The 26,793-nt window shown below is 39.4% G+C and overlaps 1 protein-coding gene across 1 annotated transcript; it reads right to left on the bottom strand.

The window, feature by feature from the left end:
* Window positions 1–1,260: 1,260 nt before the first annotated feature.
* Window positions 1,261–18,998, bottom strand: OSGIN2 (oxidative stress induced growth inhibitor family member 2). The gene is made up of 6 exons (XM_075141525.1): window positions 18,801–18,998; window positions 15,009–15,163; window positions 10,137–10,273; window positions 7,857–8,048; window positions 7,142–7,233; window positions 1,261–5,120 (listed from the first exon to the last, which is right to left on the bottom strand). Exons 1-6 carry the CDS (start codon window positions 18,842–18,844, stop codon window positions 4,073–4,075), a joined length of 1,668 nt encoding a protein of 555 aa, XP_074997626.1. The 5' UTR covers window positions 18,845–18,998; the 3' UTR covers window positions 1,261–4,072.
* Window positions 18,999–26,793: the final 7,795 nt, after the last annotated feature.

Genomic DNA, 26,793 nt, shown 5'->3' on the forward strand with positions numbered 1-26,793 from the left:
CTTGACACAAGAGGATGGGAGACCACCAGCCTATCAATGCTGCATGGATTCACTTCAGCACCTATAGGTTTGCAGTTCATATTGCTCAGGTTCTTTGCTGCTTTCCTCCCATCGTTCCTCACTGGTCATCACTTGTTATCAGTGAGGACTCATGAGAAGTTTGCAAATTTTACACCCTTCCTTTCTCTCTCAAGAGCAGTTGGCCTAAAAATAGCCTTTTCTTCCTTTCAACTGGATATGCAGGTCAGGCCTGCCTCAAAGTTTGGGTCTTCATTTAATTTCTTCCAGCTTTGCATAAGTACTCTGGATTTCTGGCTCTAGCCTTTTCACAGTTCTTGAGCTGCAAGAGAAAGCTACAGCCACTTCCCTCTACAAAATTCGTATTTTTCATTATGCAACCATCACTATGAAATTAATCATTAAAAAAAAGGTGCCTACACTCATCAGGCCAGAAGGAAAATACAGTATACCCCAACAATTCCCTAAGTGCCGAGGACTAGGGACCTACAGCTGTGGGATGCACTTTGGTGTCCCTTACTCAGTGTATAGGCGCTGTTTCTGGAACCTATATTCTTTCCATGCATTCACTGGCAAGCCCAGGTTGCTAGCCCAAGGCAATGTATTTTCCTAAGAGACAGAAGAATCCAATGTTACTGTCACCACTCTCTCTGGATTACTTGCAGGAAGGATTTCTGCGTTTACTCACCAGGGTAAAACTTAGCCTTACTCTTTTGTGGAAAATGTTTTAAGCAGAAGTCAATCATCTACTGAAAACCAAAAGAAAGGCTGTGCTGTTTCCTACCACCCCGTCAGGTGTCTTCATTAACAAGCACCTATTGTTAAATAATCACATACGAGGCAGATGATTGTTAGGGAAATCTGCTATGACAAATCTTAGATCCAGTTCAACTACTTAAAATAATCTTAGCAATAATTTAGCTAGGAGACACATTCAGCATCAAGAACCAAACCCAAATGTAAGAGGCATTTTCCCACTAGCCTATTAGAAAAAACACAGTATGGATTAATACACCTTTACAAATTCTGAAAATCCAAATTAAATTCCTTTAGCTAAAAATTATATTCTTCCTGTCTGTATTTTAGTAATAAAGCTTAAGTAGTAAGCATCCTTTTTAAATCCATGATGTTTAAAAGCTTATCCTTCTCACTGAAAGAAGAGCTGAAAGAAGCAGTCTCCCTTCTGGGAACTATTATAACATCCAGAAAATGCAAATAGGTTTGTGTTGTTTTTTTTTTTTTAAATCTGAGAAACAAAGTATTTCCCCAAAAGACAACTATTCAGTGCCAACATCTAATCCACAATAAATGCAGTAAGTATGATATAATGCTTTAGGTAAAACTATCCTAAGGCAAAGCTTGAATTTTTACATCTCTTGTACTCTCAAAATACCAGAGAGGAAAGAAACAGAAATTTCTCTCAAAATGAGAAACCCAAAAGTGAGAAAGTCCAGCTACAACTTTAAAACTAGCAATTTCTAGAAGAAACAGGATGATTTTTTAGTAAAGCTTTGGTTGAAAAAAGTATATATATTTATACCGGCTCACTGAGAAGAATTCTCTGCCCAACTAAGGGGTCTCACATGTGATTTTTTTATCTCAAAAACACTGGCAAGATTGGTAAAAGAAAAAAGCAGTTAAACCTCAAGGTGCTGTAATACTGCAGTGAAAGATACCTCTATAATAACAGGACAAAAATCTCTGCTACAGATTTGTCACTACAACACAGCCAGCCTGTAAGTAGCTGCAGCAGCTGAGGCTAGAGATTTGCCTGTTTGAAGCTTTTCTCCCCTTTTTTGCAAAATAACTGTTTAAGTAAATTGCTTCCTTGGTTTTGTTGGCATTTTAAATGTTTCAAATGAAAATGCAGTAACATGCCATGATATGTTGTATTTGGACATTTATCTTGACATAAAACTGAAGGCATGTTATCACAGCGCAGATGTATTCCCAATATATTAACTGCAATAAAGTTCTATAATCAAGTATTTAGCACTTATAACACTGATTTCTCAGTTAAAAATATTAGGTATCACAGGTTTAGGACAGATCTATAAATATATAGTTTCTGCCAAAGAAGGCAAATTATAGCATCTCAATTCAATTATGAAGAAAATAAGCCTAGAATTTAGCATAATTAAAACCAGCTCAGATATAAGTATAAAAAAGTATCTTATCTTAACTAGTATTGACAATGCATGGCTAAATCCAACCATGTAGGCAATGCAGAAATTAATATAAGTTTTGCCTAATCTGTGTTTCTTTTTATGCAATTAAGTTGGCTCTAAACTAAAAATTATTATTAGTAGCATCATTTCATCAATTACTTTGGACTTTCATTGAAAACACTGTCATTTTAATCCTTGCATACTTTACCTTTTCAACTTCTATGTCCAAAGTCTGAGTAACTTACTCAGATGCATAAAGGCCTGCAGTTGCCACAGAACCCCATAATTCAGTAGGCACAGAAACAGGCATTTATTGCATATAGGTATCTACAACTTACGAAAGTTAGACAGCTGGGAAACCAGCAAGCACTAGCAGTTTCACAAACTCTAAGCCTAATTTCCTCTTTAAAATCTGTTCAAGTTCTAATACAGAGATTCTAATCATGCAAATACAATACCTTAAACTAACATAACGTTCTTCAACACAAAAAAGCCCCAAACAAAAAATTAAATTAAGTAACATCTATTCCATCACATTGGACCTGAATTAAAGTGTTTGGTAATAAATTAGCTAAAACCAACCACTTGGTCTATTGAGAGTTCTGGAAGATAACTTAAGTTTTCTAACTAGCTGTTGCTTACCTCACTAAGGTGAATAACCCATGAGTGTGTTTAGGTAAACTACCTACTCTAAAACCCGGCAAATGAAATCTAGGTTTTATGTTATGGAGCAGAAAGATGAAACTTCAATTCAGAGGTAGGTACATGTTAAGTCTTTGTCTTTCATAACAAGCTTTAAGATATATAGGAACTATGGCATGTTTGTTTTGGGTTTGGTTTGTTTATTTTTTAGCTGGCTGAGAGATATAAGCCTTTCTCAAGTTTCAAAACCTGCAGGCTAAAATAGTTTTAGTGTTACATGCCGCTCTAGAAAAAAAGAGAAATAACCAATACTTGGTCAAATGGGAGATGAGAATATCTATCACCCACCTTCATCAGTCAAGTGATCCCATTCCGTCTTCCTGGGCTAGGAAGCACAAAAACCTTGCTTTTTCTCATGTACTTAATTTTTCAGTAGTACACTAGATATTCATTATATTGACACTGTAATAAGAGCACTTACATCAGTACTTTATTGTTTATGTTAATGAGTATTCTCAGAATGTACATATCACTGTAGGGGAACATCCCATGTTAGTCCTTCTGCACTCACCCAACTCTAGGCATAGTGTGAAAAAACGTTAATGGATTGTGTCAAATCATGCTTTAAAGATTAAATGGGAATGCTTATTCTTTTACTGCAATTATCAAATAGGATAATTTATAACTGTTGAGGAATACTTCTTGCTTACAGAAATCCTTCTTATAGTAAAAATAATTTTACTAAGTGCTCATTCCAAGTATTACTATGGCAAATAAATAAAATCCTTGTTTCAAGCAGAAGGCTCCAAATTTGCTTTGGGACCAAGAATCACTTTGTACTAAGCAAGCTTTCTGCTTTTAGAAGTTATTTTAATTTCATGATAAAAATATTTTGTCACATTTGACACTAAAATGTAAAGCCACTCTGGTAGACGTTGCTTTTCCCAGAGGAAGCCTGCTCTTTTAGCTGAGCGAGAGATGACAGGTAGGTCAATGTAAGTTAGTCTCATTTTCTGTTTATCTGGAAGTAATTCCAGTTGAGTAGAGATCAGTTGTAATAGCAGATCAATTGTTTTGTATTTTGAAAAGGTGAAGTATTGTAGTATCAGCATCCTTTACCAAGCAATACAAGCGCAGGTTACTTGTATACAACAGAAATGTGACTGCTATCAACTTTCGCTGTCAGTGAGTGTTCTGTTAGACTACATCTGTAATCCTGTATGTGAAAGTTCCTAATGTCTCATTTATGGTACCCCATCACCTCCTCCATCCCCACTTTCAATCAATTCATGTTTCTTCTTTTGTCTTATTGCCAAGCATCGTGCAATGCCCAATGCACCTCCTTTTAAAAACCGTACAAAGTTGTCTCCCACCAGAGGACCTAAAGCAAAGAGGTTAGCTTCTTTAGTGCATTCGTAAGTGTATGGATCAATCTCTATAGGATTCCCCTTGCATGTGATGGGCTGATTAGAGTGATGACCTATGCTATGTCCTTGGTCCTTTAGAAAAAAAAGATTTGGGTGAGAACCTATCAGAACTAAGGCTACAGAAAACTTCAAAATTTTCTTCAGTCCAGAGGCACTCTGAAGAACACATTTCATTTCAGGCTTGAAGGAAAGTACATTGTGTTCAGGGAAACTAGTGTAAGCAGAACGTAGATTAGAGTCCACAGTATGTGACTGAGTACACATCATATGATAGACCTTATGGTATTCAGGGTAAAGCTTTTTAGGTAACTGTTTGAAAATTAGACTTGTATCGGTAACTCTTCTACGAAACACATGGATAACTGGGATGTTGTTGTTGTAGGCACACAGTACTGCATCAGCTGCTGTAAGTCCAGCACCCACAATTAACACAGGGTCTGCCTTCCCACGTAACTTTCCTTTGCTGATAGCAGCTCCGAAGTCAGACATGGAATGAAGCACAAAAGGAAAGTCTTCTCCTTCAACTTGTAGTCGTCCAGGAGAATCAAAGGTTCCTGTGGCAAGAGCCACGTTCTCAGCAAAGAGGCAGAAGGGCACATGAGAACCATCTGTTGCTCGCTGATAACCTCTGACTTCCCAGTTTCTCTTAATCAGTGATTTCTGTCCATCTTCCATTTCCAAATGCTGTGTTGAAATATTTTCATTTAGTTGACTTCTATCTTCATCATCCTTTCCTCGGTAAAGCCTGGATACTGATGTTATGTAAACATTGTCTCTGAAATTCTTTTGGAGGCCCATGACTGTAACATAGTGTTTATAATAACAAGCTATTTCCTCTGGCATTACTCGATCACTCTTTATATTTCTGAAACAAAATCGAATGGTTCCAGTTAATATTTGGACCTTGTCGGTAATTTGAATATCATATATGACATACCACACGATAGTCAAATTTAAGAGGATTGAATCTGCTCAGTGTAACTGACACTGGGTTAAGTATCTTCAAATGCATTCAATTTGTTTTATTTCTTCTCTTGATTCCTGATACACAAAGCTAACTTTTTTTTTTTAATAGTTGTAAATCTTTACAATGTAAAGTGCTACGGTGATTAACAAATTAAGCATAACAAAACTCTGCAGTATCACTATAGGTCTGTATGGAAGTGTTTTACAAAGCCAGTTTAGCATCATGACTGTGAACTATACAATGCTGACTAAACTTGTACTCAGTGAGAATACACTTACTTAGGATATAAGTAATCAAATATCATAGTAATTGTTAAGTGCTTATTTTGAAACTCTAAGTTCAATATATTACCTGAGTCAAGTATTCTTCATTATACTTTGCAAAAGATCTCTCCCTTGGGTACAGGTAGTTTCAGTAAGTATCAAATTAAGTAGTTCTGTATCACAGGAATGAACAAAGTAAGTATGACACAGAACCTTAATGCAACTATGTAAATAGGATTATGATGTCCAAGTGTCCAATAAAAAACATTTTTGCACTGCAATCCTAATATTACATCTATGCTTTTCTCATGTTTATTGCATTCTCCTTTATAAAAAAAATAAGCTGAAAATGCAGTTATTTTGAATAGGTGCATGAATTTTGCTGCTATTTTAGAAGTAAGCTTTAGGAATAAGGCAAAAGAAACAGCAGTGAACATCAGGATTGCCACTGAATTACACTTGAAAGCATATTTACAAGGAATTGGGCTACTCATTCTCATAGATTAACAAGATAATAGCATATGTACTTTTAAATGTTCAGGTTACTACTCTGAAAATCCTGATGAGATATTTATTGAAGAGGATAATGCGACAGTGTGACACCTGTTACATGGAAACTTTGGAAACTATTTTAACATGACTACAAGTTTTCATTATCATCAATACTTTTAGATATGTTTGTTTAATTGTAGTATAACAGGTCAGCATTTCTGGTTTTAGTATTGTTGAAAACTATAATATAAACAAATTAGCTTCAGATAATAAGCAGCTTATGGGATTTCAGTTAATAAGGAGGCAAGATTACTGTGGTTATCTAAGAAAGCGATTAAAGAACAAAGGTACAGTTTCTTCACTGTAAGTGTTGTCTTGAAATGAATAACAGTCTGCCCTTAAAGACATATGCCCAAGTAATTCTACTACTTCTTTTGCCATACGTGGTAGAAGAACAACTTCCTTTAATTTTGCTAGAACAAAGTCAGGAAAATTAAAATTTTAGAAAAAGCTTATGTATAGCTAGGTTCATCTGCTGACACGGACCTTTGTAAACTAACTGTATAATGAAGTAAAAACAGCGAGCCTGTACGAGACTAGTTTTTCTTCTCTAAACTTTTTCCAAGAAACTTACTACTAGAAAATAACATAGGGAAATACTGAATTATGCTCTTAAAATTAAAATTCATAGACAGCAATTTCAGATGCTGCAGCTTTGCCTGTAAAAGCAAATACCGAAATATGCAACTTCCTGAATTACAAGAAAGCTAGTGTGCACAGCAACTTAAATTGCATCCATATTGAAAGAGGAACTTCCAATACTTCCGTAGGTTTTAAATTCCTCCCTCAATCTTCCCTCAACTCCGATCAAAACTGCTTACAGTAACAGCGCTTCTTTGTGAAATGCTGCTAAAACACGCCACTGCTAGTACGAATGCTTTCGATACACTCAAAGCAATTATGCAATGGCCAACCATTGTCCACTTTTTTCCCATCAGAGTACACACAGCAGATTCATTTCCAGTGCCATCAGGCAATTTAATAAACAAAACAAGAAGCCCTCCCGTGAACAATGAAGTCTGAATGTTTTCCAGTTCTTAAAATAACGTTATCTGGCTTCTTACAGCAACTACATTTTCCAAACACATTATGCAGTATCTTTACCTGCGTTTGCTAGCTGCCCACTCCTTAAAGGTGAGGCCAGGCAATTCCATCCAGTCTCCAAAACTGATTGTTAGCATAGAGCCTTCCATGGACTACGGAGAAAAAAACAAGATGCATGACCAGATACATTTCAAACAGATGCATTTATGTAGAACACAGTGAAGTTCTTCTCATTGTATTCCTTTAGAGCAATAAAATACCAGAACATAACATAATACCAGGACATTACATGAAGTGTTGATGAACTACTTTTCATGTTACAGTTAGATACTATTTTAAGGAGCAACCACATGATCTAATAAAGCAGAAGGTGAAGAGAGAACAAGTGAAAGGGAAACTAAAGGCAAGTTATTTAAAATACAAAACAAGAAGAAAAAAGTCTGAAACCAACAGGATATAAACATTAAGATTTTGTATAAAAAGCACCTGGAAACAATGCAAAGACAGGAGAAAAAAGTAATAGAAAATACTCATTATAATTCATTGAACTAAAACTAATAAAAACCACATAAGACAGCGGTCATGGTCACAAATCCCCAAATTAAGGATAACTTTTTCCTTCCTTTCGCATCATTCTAACATATTTGGGCTTTGGTAACAGACCAGTTGAAACTGCAATTGCCATTACCATCTAAAACAACCTTAGATAGTAAGAAAACCCCCAAACCACAAAATTATCAAGTTACCCTGGAAGCGCTATGAAATTTTTACTCACATGCCAAGCCCCACCAGGTGGTCCTTTACCAAGCACTATATGGGGAATATAATTATGTTGTTCTAGCTTCCAGTGCAAAACCGGTGGGTAGTCATACCCAAAGTCAGCATCAGGATGAAGCAGTGTATCAAAAAGCACTGCAACTGGGTTTGAAGAGCGTCCTTCGAGGCCTTCAGACAAGTACTCCAGATCCTAAAGTACGAAAGAAAGTTTGATCTGTTCATGCAACTTTTACTGTTCATCATGCTGTTCCAATATACAGAAGTTGAATTTCAAAAGAAAAGACAATTAGTTCAAGTTGCATTTGAAGTAGAGATAAGTATTTAATGTAGAGATTCAAACACAACACTTTTCAGAAATAACTGCCATGATTCGGTTCTTCTGTAACTCTGGATAATATATTTCACTCCTTTAAAAATTACATGTTAATAACACAGCAATACTGGGGCACGTCAGTATTTGAAATTAATTGTAGAAAAAGAAATATAGGGACAAATATTCAGAGATCAGAGCAACTTAGTAACATTTATATTTATAGATAGCGGACTGCTTTTAACAAAGAATTGCTAGTATTTCTAGGAGGCACATTTTGATAAAGCAAAATTGGAATCTAAAACCCTTAAGTTTTAAAGATTGAGTAGAAAAAGTTCCTTTGACAGCTCTTAGGTAGGTCCACCACTAACTTTATTATATTTTGAAATAATGGAGGTATTATAAGTATTATTTTTAAAATTAATTAAAACTAGGCTTATTTTACAAAGCAGTTATGTCGAGAACAATTTCTACAACTTTTTAAAACGTTCACATTTCAGCATCTATTAACCCGCCGTGTTCCAAAAACTTCGCGATGCAATGGCAAATATTTGAAGACAGAATAGAGATCTGAAGAAAGAATTGGCCATAAGGCCAATTTTTGCTGACAAAGACAAGACAGTTTAGCTTCCTAAATTGGGAAAATCTCAGGGGGTCGTCAGAGGATGAAGTACATGAAACATCTGTAGCCAAAAGCTTAGGTAACTTACTCTCCTGCCAAAAAAATAAAATTTGAGACTTGAGGTCAACATTACATAAAAGCAACCCTGCTTCCCCACTACAAACACATATGCGTGTTTGTATTTCAAATAAATTAGTCACACAGGCAATAGAGTTAGTGATAGTGTTGTGAGTACTCCATCAGGAATACAGTGAAGTGAGCAGGAAACCATGATAACATGGCAAACAAATGGACAAGTGGGGAGAAAAATAATAGAGAAGATTTAACTAATCAAATGAGATAGATAGAAAGATTGGATGTATATGCAAATAACAAATACAGCACAAAAGCAATTGAGAGCAACACAAACACTGAAGGATGCATACTGTTCAGAAAAGAAAAATGGATTGTGTTTATAGAGGATATACATTCCTAATGTTACTAAAAAATGAAGTCTTAATGAGAATTGTGCTATTTAGGAAGATTTTCACTTGAAGTATATGTGTACTTGAAGTATGTTAGCGGCATGTGTTCTTCTACGATAGTGCCCAAACGTCCTAGTACATGAAAGCTGGAATTCCTGCATCAGCTACTCCCCGAGCAAGTGCTGCTTTAGACACTTTTGGCAAGTAGTAAGAACACAACAAAGGGCAGATTTCACAAACAAAAAGACCTCAAGAACCACAAAAACCACCACACGCCCCAGGATTGGATCTAATGGTCTAATGGAGTTGATTCTACTTAAATTAACAGAATAACACAGTAACTTATTAATGCATTAGAAATACAATTAGGTAAGTGGGCTGGTTCTTCACAATGCAATCTCCATAATTTTTTTGGATAAGCAGTTCTTAAAATGCATTGCTTTTCATCTGAAGTGCCCTATATATAATTTGTTACAAGCCATTGAAGAAGGTATATAATGCTCTTTATTTTACAGGTAGGAAAAACAGAGGCCAAGAGATAAAGCTAGTTGTTTGAGGCCATACAGTTACTGAGCTTTACTGTGGTCTAATTCTTTGTGGGGTGAGAATATTAAGTCTTTTTTTGTCTATGGCACTACTTATGTACGTTGCAAAAGCATTTTAAACAGGATCATTAAAGAAAGCCTACTGTTTCATAATCCAGCTTGCAGTAGGGAAAAAAGCTAGACAAGATGGCAACCAAGGCCAGGTTGGATGGGGCTTTGAGCAACCTGGTCCAGGGGAAGGTGTCCCTGTCCGTGTCAGGGGGGTTGGAACTAGATGACCTTTAAGGTCCCTTCCAACCCAAACCAGTCTATGATTCTATGATGATTCAAAGCTTACTTGATCAACAATGGAAAGATGTCGAGCTTCTTCTAATTTCGTATGTAGAATGGGGTTCGGGTGTATAGCTTCAGGAGATAAATATGGCCTGTATCCAGAGAGCAGGTAAGAAAGACAAATTCCTGAAGGTCCATTTCCTATTAAAGAAAGAAGTTACTGCTTTAGTAAAAATGTCAAAGCCTAAAGTTTTTAAGTCACTAAATAAGCAGCAACAAAATCATACTAAAGTAGTATAATGTGATACTGTCCTGATTCAAAGCAGCTTATAAACTTTGCAGTAAAATAAAACCTACCATAGGAACTTCCTCCAAATAAACGGAGCAAAACGTTTTTCAGGTAACAAGAAATGAATGACTGTTTACATGTCATGAAATAAAATGCATATAAAGGAATTTCCTAATTATGTCAAATTCACTATTCTTGTGTGAAAATGATCTGATGGATAAGATCTAGTCTGCCTGTCCATCACAGTGATATCTGAATATTATTGCCTTCTTACAACTTTGTGTTGCCACTTACACTGGGTACTGTAAAACACAGAACAGAAAGGCAACCTAGAGTATATGCTCTTCAGATCTGATCATAAAATAAAAATGAAGAAAAAGAGACAAGCAGAAAGCTGAAGACTGTGCAAGTCAGATGAGAAGCTACAGACACAGCACAACAGCTACGTAAAAGCTGAGTGAAGACAGATACAGTAGGTAAGTCGTAAAGCACAAGAAACTCATTTAAGACCACTTTCATCGTTCAGCAATATTATAAATTCAGACATCCTCCTATAATCTTTTTGTAACAGTTTATAATTCCTTTATGGGCATTATTGCAATTTTAGTAGACTAACTTATTTTCAAATTGTTATTAAAGGTATGAAATGGATGGGACCAAAATGTTACCGTAAGGTAATTATTTCTATTTGTTTGTCTAGGATTAAACAAAGTAGGGGACCATATTTATAACATGCAAATACAGAAGTAATGCTCATGTTGCAAAGTCAGATATCAAAAGCAAGGGAAAGCTAAAGTCAGAAAAGTATGTGCTATGATACAGAATTTAAACGTGTGACTATGTACTGTTATTTCTATAGCTCCTCTTCCTCATTAACTGAATGAAGAGCGGTGTTCTCCTAATGAGGCACTATTCAGTATTTTGTCTTTGTTTTCCATCGAGAGTGCCACACATGGTATTTACCACACACTATTCCAATTCTGGGCTAAACATAAAGTTACTAATTCATTCCTATTTTTATATAGCACTCATTGTTAGGATGTTAGCTCTTACTTTCTACTGTTTCCACTCTTGATCTCAAGAGTTCACCCGTCGTTTCCTGTTCCCCATCACCTTTGCACACATTATTTCCATCACCTGTTTCCAATCCCACTTTTCCAATGCCTGACTTCTCGCTTTTCTGATTTCCCAGTCCCTAAATCCCCCCATCAGTTTGCTGAGACGTTGTTCATTCCCAGTCTCTTCATACATCAGATCTCTTTTTTCTCCTCCACCAAGCTACACTCATCACTCTGGTCCCCAGTAGCGTTATATCCCATACTTTATTACAATGCTGAGCGTGTTGACCAATCACAGCCATGGGCTACAAGAAAATCATGTAGGCTCACTATAGATGAGCTCTTCAAAGGCTGAGACTGCTAAGTTGTAAAAAATCTTCAATCAGCATGTTTTCTCCCAAGGCCTAGAACATGAACAAGTATGTGAGACTGCACAATGAGTCCCTTAAAGGCTTTTACCAAACAATCTCGGTTTTGCACCAGAATGTGGAGGCAAAAATAAAGGCATTAGAGTGCCTGTGTACTGTAAGGACCATAAAGAACTGGAAAAAGACTGTCTAGGAAAGCCATGGATTTCCATCACTAGGATCTCCAAGACAGTTAAATCAAAAGTCTGTAACAAAAAATTTAAATATTGGTGATCCTGCCTATATTATTTCCCAAACCACTTGCATTCTTATTTTTCTATTTACAAAAAAGACAGTTAAGGAATCTTTCAGACAGCGAAAAATGCTCTTTACTCTCACACTGTTCTACCCTCCCACAAAGAGACCAGCATGAGATAGTCCAGGAATTAATTTAAAGCTTAAGCCTGATGCAAGCCCTTCCAGTCACCCACTGGCCATGTTGGACATGGATGTGAGAGAGAACCTTAACAATACATTGAAACGGTCTGTAACAAAATCATATGAAGCTGGGAAAACACTCTAATCTACCTATAGTTCACAAGCATTCCCATGACTGAGTAAATTCTTAACTATTTTTAGAATTGTATCTCATGCATAGTAAAAAAAATTGTTTCTTTTTACAAGTGCATAGCTAGATTTTTTTTTCCTACTGGGCTGTAAAGGAAGCTAGTCCATAATGGAAAGAGAAAAATGCGTGCCATATCCAAGGATGCCACGCTAAAGATTACTCCTGCTGGGTAAGACTAAAAAAAACCAAATGGATAACAGAAGTTGCCAAAACAAAGGCTGGCAAGGGCCAAGGAAATTACTGAGGACAGGATTAAGTTAAGGTGAATTACTGTCACTGAGCTCCCTAGCCCCTCCCCTGGGACCATCTAGAGAGCCGATCCAAACCTAGTTCCTATTCTTTGAGCAGACTGAGTCCAAGGGAAAGAAATTCCCTTGTGGATATGCTCTCAAGAACACACAAGATTAAGGTTCAGCAGCAAGGTCTGCAATTAGACTTGCTATGATTTTCTAAAAAAATCCTTGGGGGGGGTAGTGGGGGGAGAGAAAAATCTTTTTGAAATGAGAACTTTATACCTGATGAGTTTGCTCTTTATTTACACACAACGCCTCCAATAACGGCTCTGATTGCAACTGAGAGATATTACTATTATACTTTAGATATACAATCAATATATCACAAAACCCCATGGCCCTGTTCATTTAAGCAGCAGTTAATATTTTGATTGAATAGCAGCAGAAGCTTCTCCTGATCAACAGTAAACTACAGTACAATCATCTTTACATATGTGTCTAAATTTAAAGCAAATAATCAACTTCAAACATCATAACAGCCTTGTTATTTGGAAGAAAATTTAAAACATTGTGTTTACACAGTAATGATCAAAACTAGTGCAGAAGATGAAAGTGTTTAGCACAGAACATCCTCTAGACGTAGAGCTCCAGTATGAAATCCTTCAATCCCAACTCATTCAAATGGCATGTATCCGTTTCTTCCCGATTTCTTGAAGAAAACAGGTACAGCACAAAAGTTACGTAGTAATACCACAGCAGCTTAGTACTCTACGCAGAACTGCAGAACAATATGCAGCACAAGCTTAGAATCAAATTTTAAACTAGGCAACATATAGGAGAAAAAGGGGATGATGAAGTTAAAGAAAGGGCAACAGAAGTTATTGTTTCATCATTAATTAACTACTTACACATGTGCCATCTTTTTCTTTCTGATTAATAAAATAGAGCAATGAGAAGAAGATGGTACTAGGAAGCAAAAAGAACGTTTAACTCCAGTATACGGGAATCACACAGAGAAGATTAAACCAGTGTGTGTGTGTGTGCGCGTATATGGGGGGAACGACAACTATTTTTATATTCTTCTACTACATTATTACATCATTTTAGATCCCTTCTAAGGCTCTTCAGACAGCCAATGAATTAGTGATAATAGGCTGCCAATGGAGAGGATCAGCTTGTGAAGTGTCTCAAATGTATCTGTGAAAAAGCATTTGGGCAACGTATTTGTTTTTCAAGGAGAAATAGTCAAGGCAGCTGTGTTTGGTGTCAGCACATAGAAAGGCGTTCTAGACAAAATAAGTATTGAGCACAGGTATTTGCATAATGTATATTTGCAAAACTAAACAGTGAAAACTGAGTCATTAACCATATGGCAAACCTATACTAAGGTTGACAAAATGCCAGGAAACTGTTGCTCTTCGACTATGATGCAGAACTTAGCAAGTGATTCACGTCTGTCACATCCACGTAAGTATATTACATGAGCACTATTTTAAGCTATCAGGTAGAGACCTTTGAGAACAGGCACCGTACAAACACCAGCCTTTCAAAGTTGAGGAGATTTACTGTGAGCACATTACACTGAAACACCATTCTCTGGAATCTCTGCTTGTTTGCAGGTACAATTAAAGCTGTTGGTTTGCTGTAGTCCCAACAGCTTTGGACTAGATTATTGAAAACCTCCTTTACTCCAGATCTTTTCTTTATCCCCTCATCAAGTCATGGCGATAAGGAGCTGTGGACCAGCTGTTGCTGACAAACCCTGGCCCAATACAAATCATCCTGGCACTCTCAATTAAGCTGTGTACCTAAGGAGCCCGCTCCCTCTGCTCTCCTGTCATTCAGCAAGATTTTGCAAATACAGGCCTTTAACTATTTAATCAAGACTACAATTTACTGTTTTAAACTGACTTTAAATTGACTTGGATTCATTTTGGAAAAGATGGGACAATATTCAGACATTAGTGATGGATGCAACAAAGAAAAAGGCAATTAATGAGAGAGGTTAGCATCTAACCAACATACAGCACACATTTTACATTATGCTTTTCACTGTCCCATCTGACCCCACAAATTTCTACCGGTGCACCACCAACAACCTCCATGCAACCTGAATCAAAACAGTTCTTGTGTTAAGACTCACGTATCTGCTGCCACATAATTTTGTCAAAGCACAATTTGAATTCAAATACACTCCAATACCAAGTCCCTTAATGTGATTAATAACAGTACCATAAAATTACAACAGCTGTTTTACTCTAATAAACATCTTCACTGTAAGGATGCTAAGCATTAGTTATTTAATGACAAATGACTTCATGCAGCAGGTCTATAAAGGCAATGGCAGTGACAGAGAATCTTAAAAAAGTGAAAAAACTCACCTATTATTACTACAGGCAGAGTAAGGAGGGAGTCCCCAGGCAGAACAGTTTCTTCAATTAAAGGCATTCTTTTAACCTTCCTCCCAAGGCTGTCGCCAAAATACTGGACGAAGGAATTCAAAAGCTGTCCTTCGGTTTCAGGGCCGCTGTAACTTCTAATTAAGAAGGACAGATGGGAGAAAACTAAAATGAAACCGTTGAACTGTTGTCAGAACAGTCTCTTCAAAAATAAAGTTGCTTTTAATGCTTTACTTTAAGAGTTATGGAATTGGCAAAACCGCGACCTAATGTCATGGTTTAACCCCAGCTGTCATCTAAATTCGCTCACTCCCCCCTGGTGGGATGGGGGAGAGAATCGGAAGGGTAACAGTGAGAAAACTCGTGGGTTGAGATAAAGACAGTTTAATAGGTAAAGCAAAAGCCGCGCAAGCAAGCAAAGCAAAACAAGGAATTCATTCACTGCTTCCCATCGGCAGGCAGGTGTTCAGCCATCTCCAGGAAAGCAGGGCTCCATCACGCGTAACCGTTACTTGGGAAGACAAACACCATCACCCCGAACGTCCTCCCCCTCCTTCTTCTTCCTCCAGCTTTATATGTTAAGCATGATGTCATATGGTATGGAATAACCCATTGGTCAGTTGGGTCAGCTGTCCTGACTATGCTCCCTCCCAGCTTCTTGTGCACCTGGCAGAGCATGGGAAGCTGAAAAGTCCTTGACTACCGTAAACACTACTTAGCAACAACTAAAACATCAGTGTGTTATCAACATTATTCTCATACTAAATCCAAAAGATAGCACTGTACCAGCTACTAGGAAGAAAATTAACTCTATCCCAGCCGAAACCAGGACACCAAAACAGACACGCTTCATCCAATCTACAAAATTTTACTCTTCTGCACAGCTTTTCTAACAGAAGATTTTTAAAAAGTCCACCTTCCCCTAGAAAGTCTACAGAAGGATAACAAAAAGGCACAGATGGCTCTGCAGAGATGCAGATTTTCTAATTTCAGTTTATACAAAGCCAAAGTATAACTAACAAGCACTATTTTGATCCCACACACAGCAGAACTCATTCCTCATTATCCTTATCAAAAGAGGAGAGCTACACATTGCCTAGCCAATTAACAACATTAAGGCCAGCCAAAGGCTGAAGGAGTAGCTAAGGTACAACAGCAGCCGTTCACATCCCCTCCTACCTACTGAGCACAGAGGACTTTGCCTCAACAAATTTCTGTTCGGGTAGAAGTAAGGCTGGTTAAAGCTGGCAGCAGTGTGAAGATGGAGAAAAGCGTGATCCCTGTCAGCCCTAGACACAGCCCATTTTACCACTGTTACAAGAGAACTTGTTACAAAAGGAATCGCCATGCAGTCAGGTCAGCTACTGCGCGGCAGACTGCTTTCACCCTTAGTCATTTTCCTAGATTCCTCAGTCCTTTCTCTGCAACATCCACGTAGGTTCCCCTCATAACTCTTCAGTGTCTAAATATGCTTCTAGACTACGAAGAATTCTTTTATATTGTTTGCTGCTTCATTATTTAGGAGCCCTTTCTGAAGCCTTTCTAGGTCATTGAAGAAGCACGCACAATCTGTCTAGCCAGAAAGGCAGGGGCAAATTAAAAATAGTCTGTTATTGGCAGTTATTTTATTAAGTCCTCAAAATAAAGACTTAGCAGCTTTTTAATTAAAAATAAACATTTTTCTCTTTACAAACACAATTTTAATAATTAACTTAATAAATAAAAGTACTCTTATTTATTTCCTAAGAATCTGCATACCTTAAAACTATTCTAGTATTTCAGGAATTATTTTCTACATGGGACCAAAAGTGTAAGACACTGATCCTATTCCCACGGCCTTCAAGAAGCCACGTACGTTACTTGCTGCCTCAACTCCCACAACACTGAAGGCTCTGCTACGTATTTCAAAAGCCTTTCCTCAATGGGGAAGTCTGAAGTAACACTAGAGACAGAAATAGCAGAATGGGCGCACAGCATAATATAGCTCTCTGATGGTTATTTCCTTGTTAAAAAGGGTAGGGAGCTATTCTAAGGTTGTACTTATTTCAGAAAGCAAGAACTTTAGATCTACAACAAAACGCTACAGCAAAAAAAGTTTGCAAATTACGTGCTTACTGTTTGATTACAGCTCAATGTGCATTAGCTCTTCGTGATCTTGGAGACGCATAACATACAGCTCGAGTTAGATGAAGACAAGTAGAAGGCAGAGAGAGGATATCTAATTATCATACTGCTTTTTTCAGCTCCGCTTTTAGATAGGCACAGGTAGACCATATGATTTTCCAGCCTTTGCTAAAAGTTAACTAAGGCAATACTACACTATGCTTTGCAAAGTACAGGCTTAAAGAGAGCATGCATGTTCCAGTGTGGTTTTAATATACTTGCTGTGCTAGATGGAAGATAAAAGCCAAAAGAAACATTTCAAAACCTCTTTTATGGGATATATGCACAGTGCTGCAGGCTACAAAAGAATCTTTAACAATAAAAATGTTGCTCCTGTGCGGCTTAGGTAGCGTATCACAACCTACCTACCTGGTACAGCGCAGAATCTAATTTTGCATAGAAATGTCTGCATACAAGGCGCAGTTTCTCAGCTACTGTGCACATGAAGCAGATGAAGGACTGTTGTCAGGAGCATGTACTTCTTTTGCAAGAACATCATACCAGAACTCAGTCAGATCCTAAGTTAGGAGCCGCTAACACCACCAACTTCCTAACCTTTGAAAAACACTGAAAGCCATCAAGTACCAGAAGTTTTTATATTGATAAAAACTCATGGTAGACAGCTTCGCAGTGATGGGGCTTTGGTAAAAATATTTATGGCTCCAGTCCTGCAGAGATGCAAGTGGGCAAAAAGATGAGTCAGTTCCAAGGCTAGGGCTTAGTTTACCTTATGCTGGTCACACCAAATAACCTGGAAAATTACATTCTGTCAAACAGCTAGATTCTACAACTGTTCACAATTTTTTTTGTGCTTTTTAGTGCTTTTTAGTCAATTACTTTTATTTTTGTTTGATGTGAAAAAGCCATTAAGAGAAAAAACACAGCATATACGTAAACGTTTTTCTCCCTTCAGAAAAAAAAGACTAATTCTTTCACACTAACTGTCTTAATTTACTGCAAGTTATTAAAATAAGAGGTGCCTTTTTCAGGTAGCAGTTTTGCAAGATCCTAGAATCCCCGACATGCTTTTAGCAAAAAATTAAGTAAACTGACTGTAGTGGGTGGTTAACAGAAAACTCGTTATATAAAAGGAATTTGAATTTGGTCTCAAGCTCAGACTTTGGGAAGCAAATTTAACACCGTCAGATTGCTGGAGTTTTTTTTTAAGTAACCGAGACGAGCGATGCGCACCAGGGCCGGGATCCCCGACGGGGCCGCACCACGAACCCCGAAGAGAAACCGAGCATCATCAGGCGCCCAGTTCCTCCCAGCCCAGGCTGCGCGCAGCGTCGCCCAAGGTCACAGCGCGCCCTTCGGGGCGCCACCGCCATCCCCTCGCCGCCGGCCCCGCGCTACGCCCGCCAAGCGCCTCCGCCCGCCGGCGCATCCAGCCAGCGGCGCAGCGGAGGGGGCGTGCGAGGCCGCGGAGCGCCGCGGCCGCCCGGAGCCACGCAGCAGCCCCGCGGAGGCCGCAGCACCGTGGCGGCGGCCGCGGCTGCGCTCCCCGCCCGGCCCCCTCACCCTGCTCCCCCGGCGGCCCGGCTCCCGCGCCGGGGAGGGGGCGGCGGGCAGCCGCCCTGATCCACCGGCCGCTCTCCCCCGCCGCCTCACCTGAAGTGACCGGCCAAGGAGCATCGGCAGCACCACACGGGCATGGGGGGCGCCGGCGGGCTCGGGGCGCCGGCGGGGCCCAGCGGTGAGGCTCCCGCTCCTCCTCCTCCTCCTCCCGCCGCCGCTGCCTTCGCCACACTGGGGCCCGCGCGGCGCCGTCCCTCCTCCCCGCTCACATGCGGCAGCGGGTCACACGCGGGAGGAGGAGCCGCCGCCAGCACCGTGAGGGAGGGAGGGACGGGCGGGGTAAGGAGGGGAGGGAAGGGGAGGGCGTCGCTTCCTCCTCCCAGCCCCGCCGCGTCCCCGTGCGCCGAGCCGGGGGGCAGCGCCGCGCCCGCTCCCCTCCGGGGGATGCGGGATGCGCCGCCTCCCCCGGGGGATGGTGGGGAGGGGAGCCCCGGCCTGGCACCGGCGCGGGGGAAGGATGAGCGGGAAAGGCGGAGCAGCGGCGGGGAGACACCTCCCTGGGCCGGGGGCGGCAGCAGGAGGGGCCGCCCGAGCCTGCCGCGGCCCCCCGCGCACAACCCCCCCAGAGAAAGGCGAGGACCGCCTGCTGCCCCTCCGATGCGGGGCCGCCCCGCACAGGCCGCGCCGCCTTCCCGCCGCCGGCAGAGGCACACCTGCGGCCTCGCCTCGCCTCGCCTCGCCTCGCCCGGCGGCGCGGGGAGGCGGGGCTGCGGTTCCTGAGGTGAATTTCGCCAGGCTGCGGTGCCAACGGCAGCGGCGGTACTCAGCCAGCCTCCCACCCGCCGGGGTTGCTGCTGTGCCCCGTCCGGTTTCACGTGTGAAACGCACATGAAGAAATCAACAGAAATCCGACTAGATTTAAAAGTTTGATTAATACCCACCTTTTTAGAAATAAGACTTCGTATCTGTTATGTTAGGTGCTTTAACTTGTGTTTTATCATAAATGTTTTGCAGGTGTGCTTATTTGGGAGAAATCGTTTCTTACCTAGTCTCCCTAGTCACAGAGGTTGAGGTTGGCAGGACCTCTGGAGCTCATCCAGTCCAAGCCCCTGCTCAAGCAGGCCCACCTAGAGCAGGCTGTCCAGGAACATGGCCAGTTGCATTTTGAATATCTCCACCACCTCCCGGGGCAACCTGCTTGGGTGTTTGACCACCCTCACCATGAAAACATGTTTCCTTATGTTCAAGTGGAACTTCCTGTATTTCAGTTTCTGCCCATTGCTTCTTGTACTGTCCCAGGGCACCACCGAGAAGAGCCTGGCTCTGTCTTCTTCATTCTCTCCCATCAGGTATTTATACACACGGATAAGATCCCCCCGACCCTTCTCTTTCACAGTCCCAGCTTCCTCAGCCTGTGCTCATAGTGGTCAGTCTGCTATCTGAGACACCCATGTCTCACATTGGTTTTCTCTCTCTGAGTCTATTAAGAAGCAATAAGGAAGAATACCAATAAAATATTACTGTTTATTTATTAAACAATTATAGCCTTTCATCATGAGTTAAACTTGACAATTTGAATGTCTTCTCTCTGAACCTGTTCCATAAATCCACAATACTAAGACCCTACAAGGCTGTGGAGTTACTGTGTCTGAAGTGGCTGGTGGTAGCTGACAGTCCAGTTTACCTCTAGGTTGTTCGTTCAACAGACTGTCATGACTGGAGTCAGCAAATAATTACTGTTTAATAGGATCGGTCTGGTTCCCGCTGGAAAAGATGGCTTTATATTTGTTAGATATGTGCACTGTGAAAACCTAAGGCAAAAGAACACAGGAGCTGAGTTGTACCACTGAGGAAATACAGAATATTGATATAAAATCTCTATTTGGAAAGGGTGAAACACATTGTTCTTCAAGTATATCCAACACTGGGTGTAATGTGTCTTTAGACCAGAATCAACAACTGAAACTGCTTTTAGTTTGCTCTTTCATTGCCTCAAAAGATTTTAAATGGCGACTATCCCCAAAAATATTGCCTTCAGTTTAGGAAAGTACATGTATGTTGACCAGATATGTTGACCATCCTACCTGAATATTTATACCATTTTATTAAAATCGTGTTCTCCTTCAAAAAGAGTTACAGAAAAATACAACAGAAACTGAAAGGCGATGTTAAGTTTTTTCACAGAATATTTTGCTCACTGTCAGGGCTCAGCCTCTTCCCAGACACAAAACTCCAGGTCTGCAGGACTTTATGCTTCAAGGAAACTAGCTATGGCCAAGCAGAAGTTTTACAGGTTTCACTAGCTATTTGATGGCATAGTCAGGTAACAACGACTTCAAAATCAACACATTAAGAACATTCAGCTTTAAGTACCACGCAGCCTTTGGTCACAGCCTCCTCTTTATTTCCCCCCATCAGCGAATCTGGTTGCCTAGAATGTAACGCAGAACCTCAGCTATACTGGTAGTATTATTAGTTTGTGCCCTTATCTTTGTGGACATAACCTTGAGTAGAAGAGAAAAACAACCTCACCTGTGTCCACACCTACGACAGGGACATGTCTTTCCCCAGCACACTTTAACATTGAAAAAGTTACACTGGACCTTCAGTTTGTGATATAAAGGAGGTAGTTTGAAAAACGATATTTTATAAACCTAACAAATACTCATGAGGCTTCTCTGGAAATAGTATTCTGCGTAGATGGCCTAAGTTGTAATTAATTATATGCTTCTCCCAGAAATAAAATTTTACGTTCCCTTGAAATTCTGCATGTTAGTCTGAGTTTTTCAAATGTCTTAAGTTTTCTGTTGGGGATTTATTTCAAATTCATGTGTCAGGATAAAACATATTGTCTATAGATGTACCTTTGTCATAGTGAAAAGGGACTTAACACTAAGGAAGCAACTGAGAGGGGAATAAAACACACCAAGCCATAGCAAACATTTCCTCCCATATGCAAACACTAATCACATTTTAAAGGGATTTATATTTCCTGTTCTGTTCAATTCTGTTAACAGATTCAGGCAGTTATTGACTGCTAGGTATATTCCAAATCTTTTTACATTTTAAGTCATGCTAACCAATCAGCCAATTTACATTTCCTCTATTTCACTAACAGTCATTATACTATTTTAGGTAATAAAATTATGCATTTGTTCAAGAAATATTTTTTTAAAACTCAATTGAATTTAAAAAATCTTTCTTCCCCAAATATTCAGTAAATCATTATCTCAGCCAATGATGTTGGAAAATAGGTGAAACACAGTTTTTGTGAATCACAAAGGTCTTTTTAACGACATTTGTAGCATAGTCTTTCTCTTGATCAACTGACTGATAGCTAAATATGTTTAGTACCAGCTTGACACTGCAGAATTCCTAAAAATCCTGTGGACATGTAAGGTAGGAGCATCAGAACAGGGGATTGTTGTCTCAAGCCATGATACACAGCATGGAAAAAAAAGGGCTTAATCCTCTTCCGTAGAAGCAGCATGGTCAGTGAGTAACTGGAGAACAACAACAAATGTGTGCTGAATACAACCTGCATGTTGTAATACAGCATGGAAAACAAGGAAAATGACTGCAACATTTTGGTAAGATTCCTGTGCCTCCACCCACTGCAATATGAGATTAAAGTACAAACTAAATAGAAAATGGACCTGCAAGGCTTCAAATGACACTACAGGACTATGATCAACTCTGTCTGGGTAAATAATGCAGTATCTCAGTACTGCAGCTTACCCAGGACAGATGTCAATAACAAACTTGTTCCCCGTAACATTAAATGACTCTGAAAGATGTACGAACCGCAAGGCCCGGTAAGCGACAGTGTAGTGAAGGTTTTTCTGAGACGAGCAAAACAGAAAGTTTGCCACAAACCCGTGGCACTCAGCCTGAAGTACAAGGTGCTGAAGAAAGGCCAGGAATGATTAGGAAGGCTTGAGGTTATTTGCTCTTAATACTGTTAAGCAAGATGGAAACTAGGAAATCTAGCTGTAAAACAACTTTCTGCCTGGCCAAGGAAAAAGAATTATAAAGATGGTGGGATCTCAGTCGAGAAGTTCTGTTGCAGATAGAACAGATCCTGCCAAAAAGTCAAGATACTTGCCAAGAGGGAAAAAGAAAAGACGCTTATGGAACAAGCTTAATGGAGCAGGTCTGTCAGGTTCCTGGGATCTTTTCATTGCCTGTTGAATAAAAGTCTTTTAAATGGTTGTTTTCAGACATTTCAAAGGGCTAATGAAATAACACTTGCTTGGAGAATAAAGATGCAGCAATTTCTGTGTCAAAGAATTATCTTAATAGTATAGAAGGATTGCCAGGAGGATCTTTACTGGCTTTCTGTACTTCAGAGAGAGGCTTGCCTGAATATCTCAAAAGGGGTCTATGTCATGGTAGGATACGAGAAGAATTCTGTTGATGCAAGGTCAAAACTCCCAGCCAGTGGTAAACTGCATCGCTGTGATAACATCATTAGCACATGGAAGGAACCGGTGTTTCTTAACACTGCGCTGGACTGCTTCAACAGATGGGTAAAATCAGATTGGAGAAAGCCTGAAAGATCATGATGTGACAGATGGGTAGAGGCATAAATGATCTCTGGAAAACAGTGCACATGGAAGGGATTAACCACCTGGAGTCTGCTGATGGTGTCAGTCTTCCAGACATTTAAGATAAGAGTTTATAGATCCAACCCTCCATGGGAACAGTTAATGTGTTCTTCTGTGTATTAGTGGAAACAAGTCAATCATGATTGTCTTTTGCAAGGTAGAGGAAGAGAATTCTAAATAGGCATTAGATGGTGGCAAGGTAATTGGGGGTTTGCACTGCTTGACTTTAGAAGAAATAGAAAATGTGATGCAGAGCCTTCTTGGAGTTGCTTGACTGTCAGGGAGTGTCAGGACATCAGTTTCCTGAAGCATTTAAAGGTATGAATACTGGCATGAAAACGTCCTAGTATAGGTGCTTGTAAAAATTTGTTAACTTACAAAAAACATTCAGATTACAAATACCTAGAGAGAAGGATGAACAAAATGCAGAGAGAGCACTTTGTTTTGAAGATAACTCCAGATTTTCCAATTACAGGCAGTACAACTTTGTCAGTCTGCTTTTGCGCTTAACCGAATGGCGGCTATTGCTCTCTTCTCATGGCCACTGCTGAAATGCCCGGGGTGAGCTGGCTGCAGTTGTACTGAGTGGGATGGGGAGGAGTGGGACCACTCTAGCCTGTCAAATCACCCACTATCAGACTCTGCGCTAATTGTCACAGAGAGATGGGTATTCTTTATCACCTTTGAGCATTCAAAGGTTTTTGTTAATTGTTTTGCCACAATGTGAAGTACACCCCCAGTATGTTTGAAAGATGGTATTGCTGGGAGAGAGAATAGCTAACTGGGATCTAGTTACCATTAAGTGAGACTGGGAAGCGGCTAGGTGCCAGAAAAGAGGATGTAAAGGAGCAAGCAGCTTCCAGTGCTTAGAAGACCCGTGAGAAGTGGTAGGGCCAGAAGTTACAGACTCTGGGAACTGGAGAATTTGGTGGCTCCAATAAATGCATGGAAGTAAGCATGTTGCAAGGCATGAAACAACCTTTGATGACGTATCCCTGAGTAAGGCAAAAGGCATCTATTCAAAATTGCCATAGATTGGTTTGCAAGAATAAGTGTGTGTATGTAGGAAGATCTGGGTGAAGGACATGTCCTATGGCATATACTAGACCTGTTCTGTAAACTTAATCAATTTAATCCCTGAGGCAACTGTTTCAGCAATAGAACAAGTGAATCTTTTGGGCAGTTTGTATTTAACTTTGGATTTGTGAACTACTCTGGTGTTAGTGTACAAATATCCACAGTAAAGTAATACGAGTAAGAGAAAGTGTCCAAGGAAGTAAAGATTTTGTTCTGTATACATGTATACACTTAACAAGCTACAACCTTTAATGAATATGAGGTTTTATTTAGAGAATTTTCTTTCTGAGCAAAATTGTTGCCTGCTCTCTAATTATAATAATAAACAGACTGTAGATAAAATATGCAAATGGTATTTTGGAAATAAAATTAGTCTGGAAGTTCTGTTTCTTTTTGCAGTTCTATAGTTCTCTAGTGTGACCTTTGAAGGAGCCGTTAGCTCTATCTGCCTCTATAAAAATAACAAGCATTCATGAAAAATATACTTGGAAAATATGTGAAAATTATTTTAAATTGCTCTATCAAAAGACATTGTCTGTTTGTTGCATAATGTTGCATGTCTTATTTATTTGACCAGGACCGACTGTATGTTTTAAGCCTAAAATATAATAAATTGTCAGTTCCAGCAAATGTACCTTTGTTCTTATAAGTATCACCTTTGTTTGTCCTCTGTATTTTTAATATGAGTTACTGTGCCTAGATATACTTTATGTTTGTAATAGTTTTAACATAAAACTAGGCCTAGTTGTCTGAAAAAATTCATAGAAAATATTCGATATATGGATTATTCTACAAATACAAGCACAATATTTCTGGTAGGCAGTCAGACAGCTCTGAATCTTTCTTGGATGTAGCTGTAACTTTAATCACCTTTGGTAATAAGCACAAGATACTTAACTGTTTGCAAGAAAAAACTTAGAGCCATGCCAGTGCTTACATAGATGGACATCTGCCCTTCCAATTCTAGGTTATTTTTGTATTATGTTAAGGAAAAATAACAATGACAAAACATTCTGCACAGGGACATGAATTATTCAAAAACATTCTGTATCTGATCTGAAATACAAAATGCTGCAGTGCAGGAGCAAATTCAAAAACAGCAGAGCAGAGTGAAAGTGGTTGTGAATTCCTGTTATTTGAAACTTGGGCCAGTGATTTGCTTTTAATCAATTTGCTATCAAACAATCTTTAAAGCATGTTTATAACATTGCCAAAATTGCGAACCATGCCACCGTGCTTCTAGGCCGCTGAAGCGTGGTGAAGCAGGGCTCTTATGGCATCACCCCACTGATAAATTTGCAATAGTGTTCTTCAAATAGGTATTATAGAGAATATATACTTGCTCCTCATTTGATAGTTACTCTTCATCTCTGTATTTTTGCACTGTATGTTTTACTTTGGAATGGCTGTTCTGTAAAAACTAGATAAATATTTACTAGCCTTGACCCTCGGTATTGTAAACTGCCCTCACTGAACGAACCCAAGCGCCATGCTGGGGTAATGGCTTTATGCTGATCTGTAGAGGCACTGGCCTGGATGGAGCTCAGTACCCGACCTGAACTAAATGAAAGCATACTTCCAGCCTGTGGCAAAATTCCCATAAAGATATCCTCCACGTACAACTAACAGCTCTTATCTAGTTTCTCTAAAAAGTCTTAGTCTGTAAATAATCCCATCTAAGCTTAATGATAATATTAATGTTAACAACTAGCAATGCTACTTTATATCATATATAACTATCCAGATGTACACCCATTTTTGGGGAACCAATTCTGCAATTTTTAATTAGGAAAGGCTTCCTATTTCCCCAGAGTTTTTCCTAGATAAAGCCATTATGACATGAGTTTTTATTTATAAATACGTATTTTTTAAAAGAGTAGAATTTGCCCTCCACCCCCAGCTCCCAGTACTGCCAGGTCTTTCTCTGTGCTCATTATTTTACCGAAGTCCAGCTCCTGGAGACAAACTATTATATAGGCTGCATCTAACCCTCTGCCCCCCCAAAACGTGGAAGATGTGACTTAATCATACTTCTGATTGCACAAAAACATTGTCAAAAGTAACTCTTTAAATATAAATTAATTTCAATTCCATATATTTTGTAGATCTGATTCATAATTTCTTAAATACTTGGGGCTAGCTCTATTGTGTTGCTTTAATTTCTTTTAGATATAATGCTGTGATGCAAACAATGTTTTTATATAAATATAAGAATGTACTGCTTGTTCCTGACAGTATCCAGTGCATGCTTCATGCTGCCTTCTCAGAGTCAGCAGTGCACACCGTATAGAGGACTGAGGCTTGAATAACATAATTCTAAAGATGTCAAAATTGCAATTGAATTCATCATGAACTTCATGTTTCTCAATACTTCTGTATTGAAACAGAGATTATTCCCAGTC

This window comes from Calonectris borealis, chromosome 2 (genome assembly GCF_964195595.1).
Source record: "Calonectris borealis chromosome 2, bCalBor7.hap1.2, whole genome shotgun sequence".
In the NCBI taxonomy this organism is placed as follows: domain Eukaryota; kingdom Metazoa; phylum Chordata; class Aves; order Procellariiformes; family Procellariidae; genus Calonectris; species Calonectris borealis.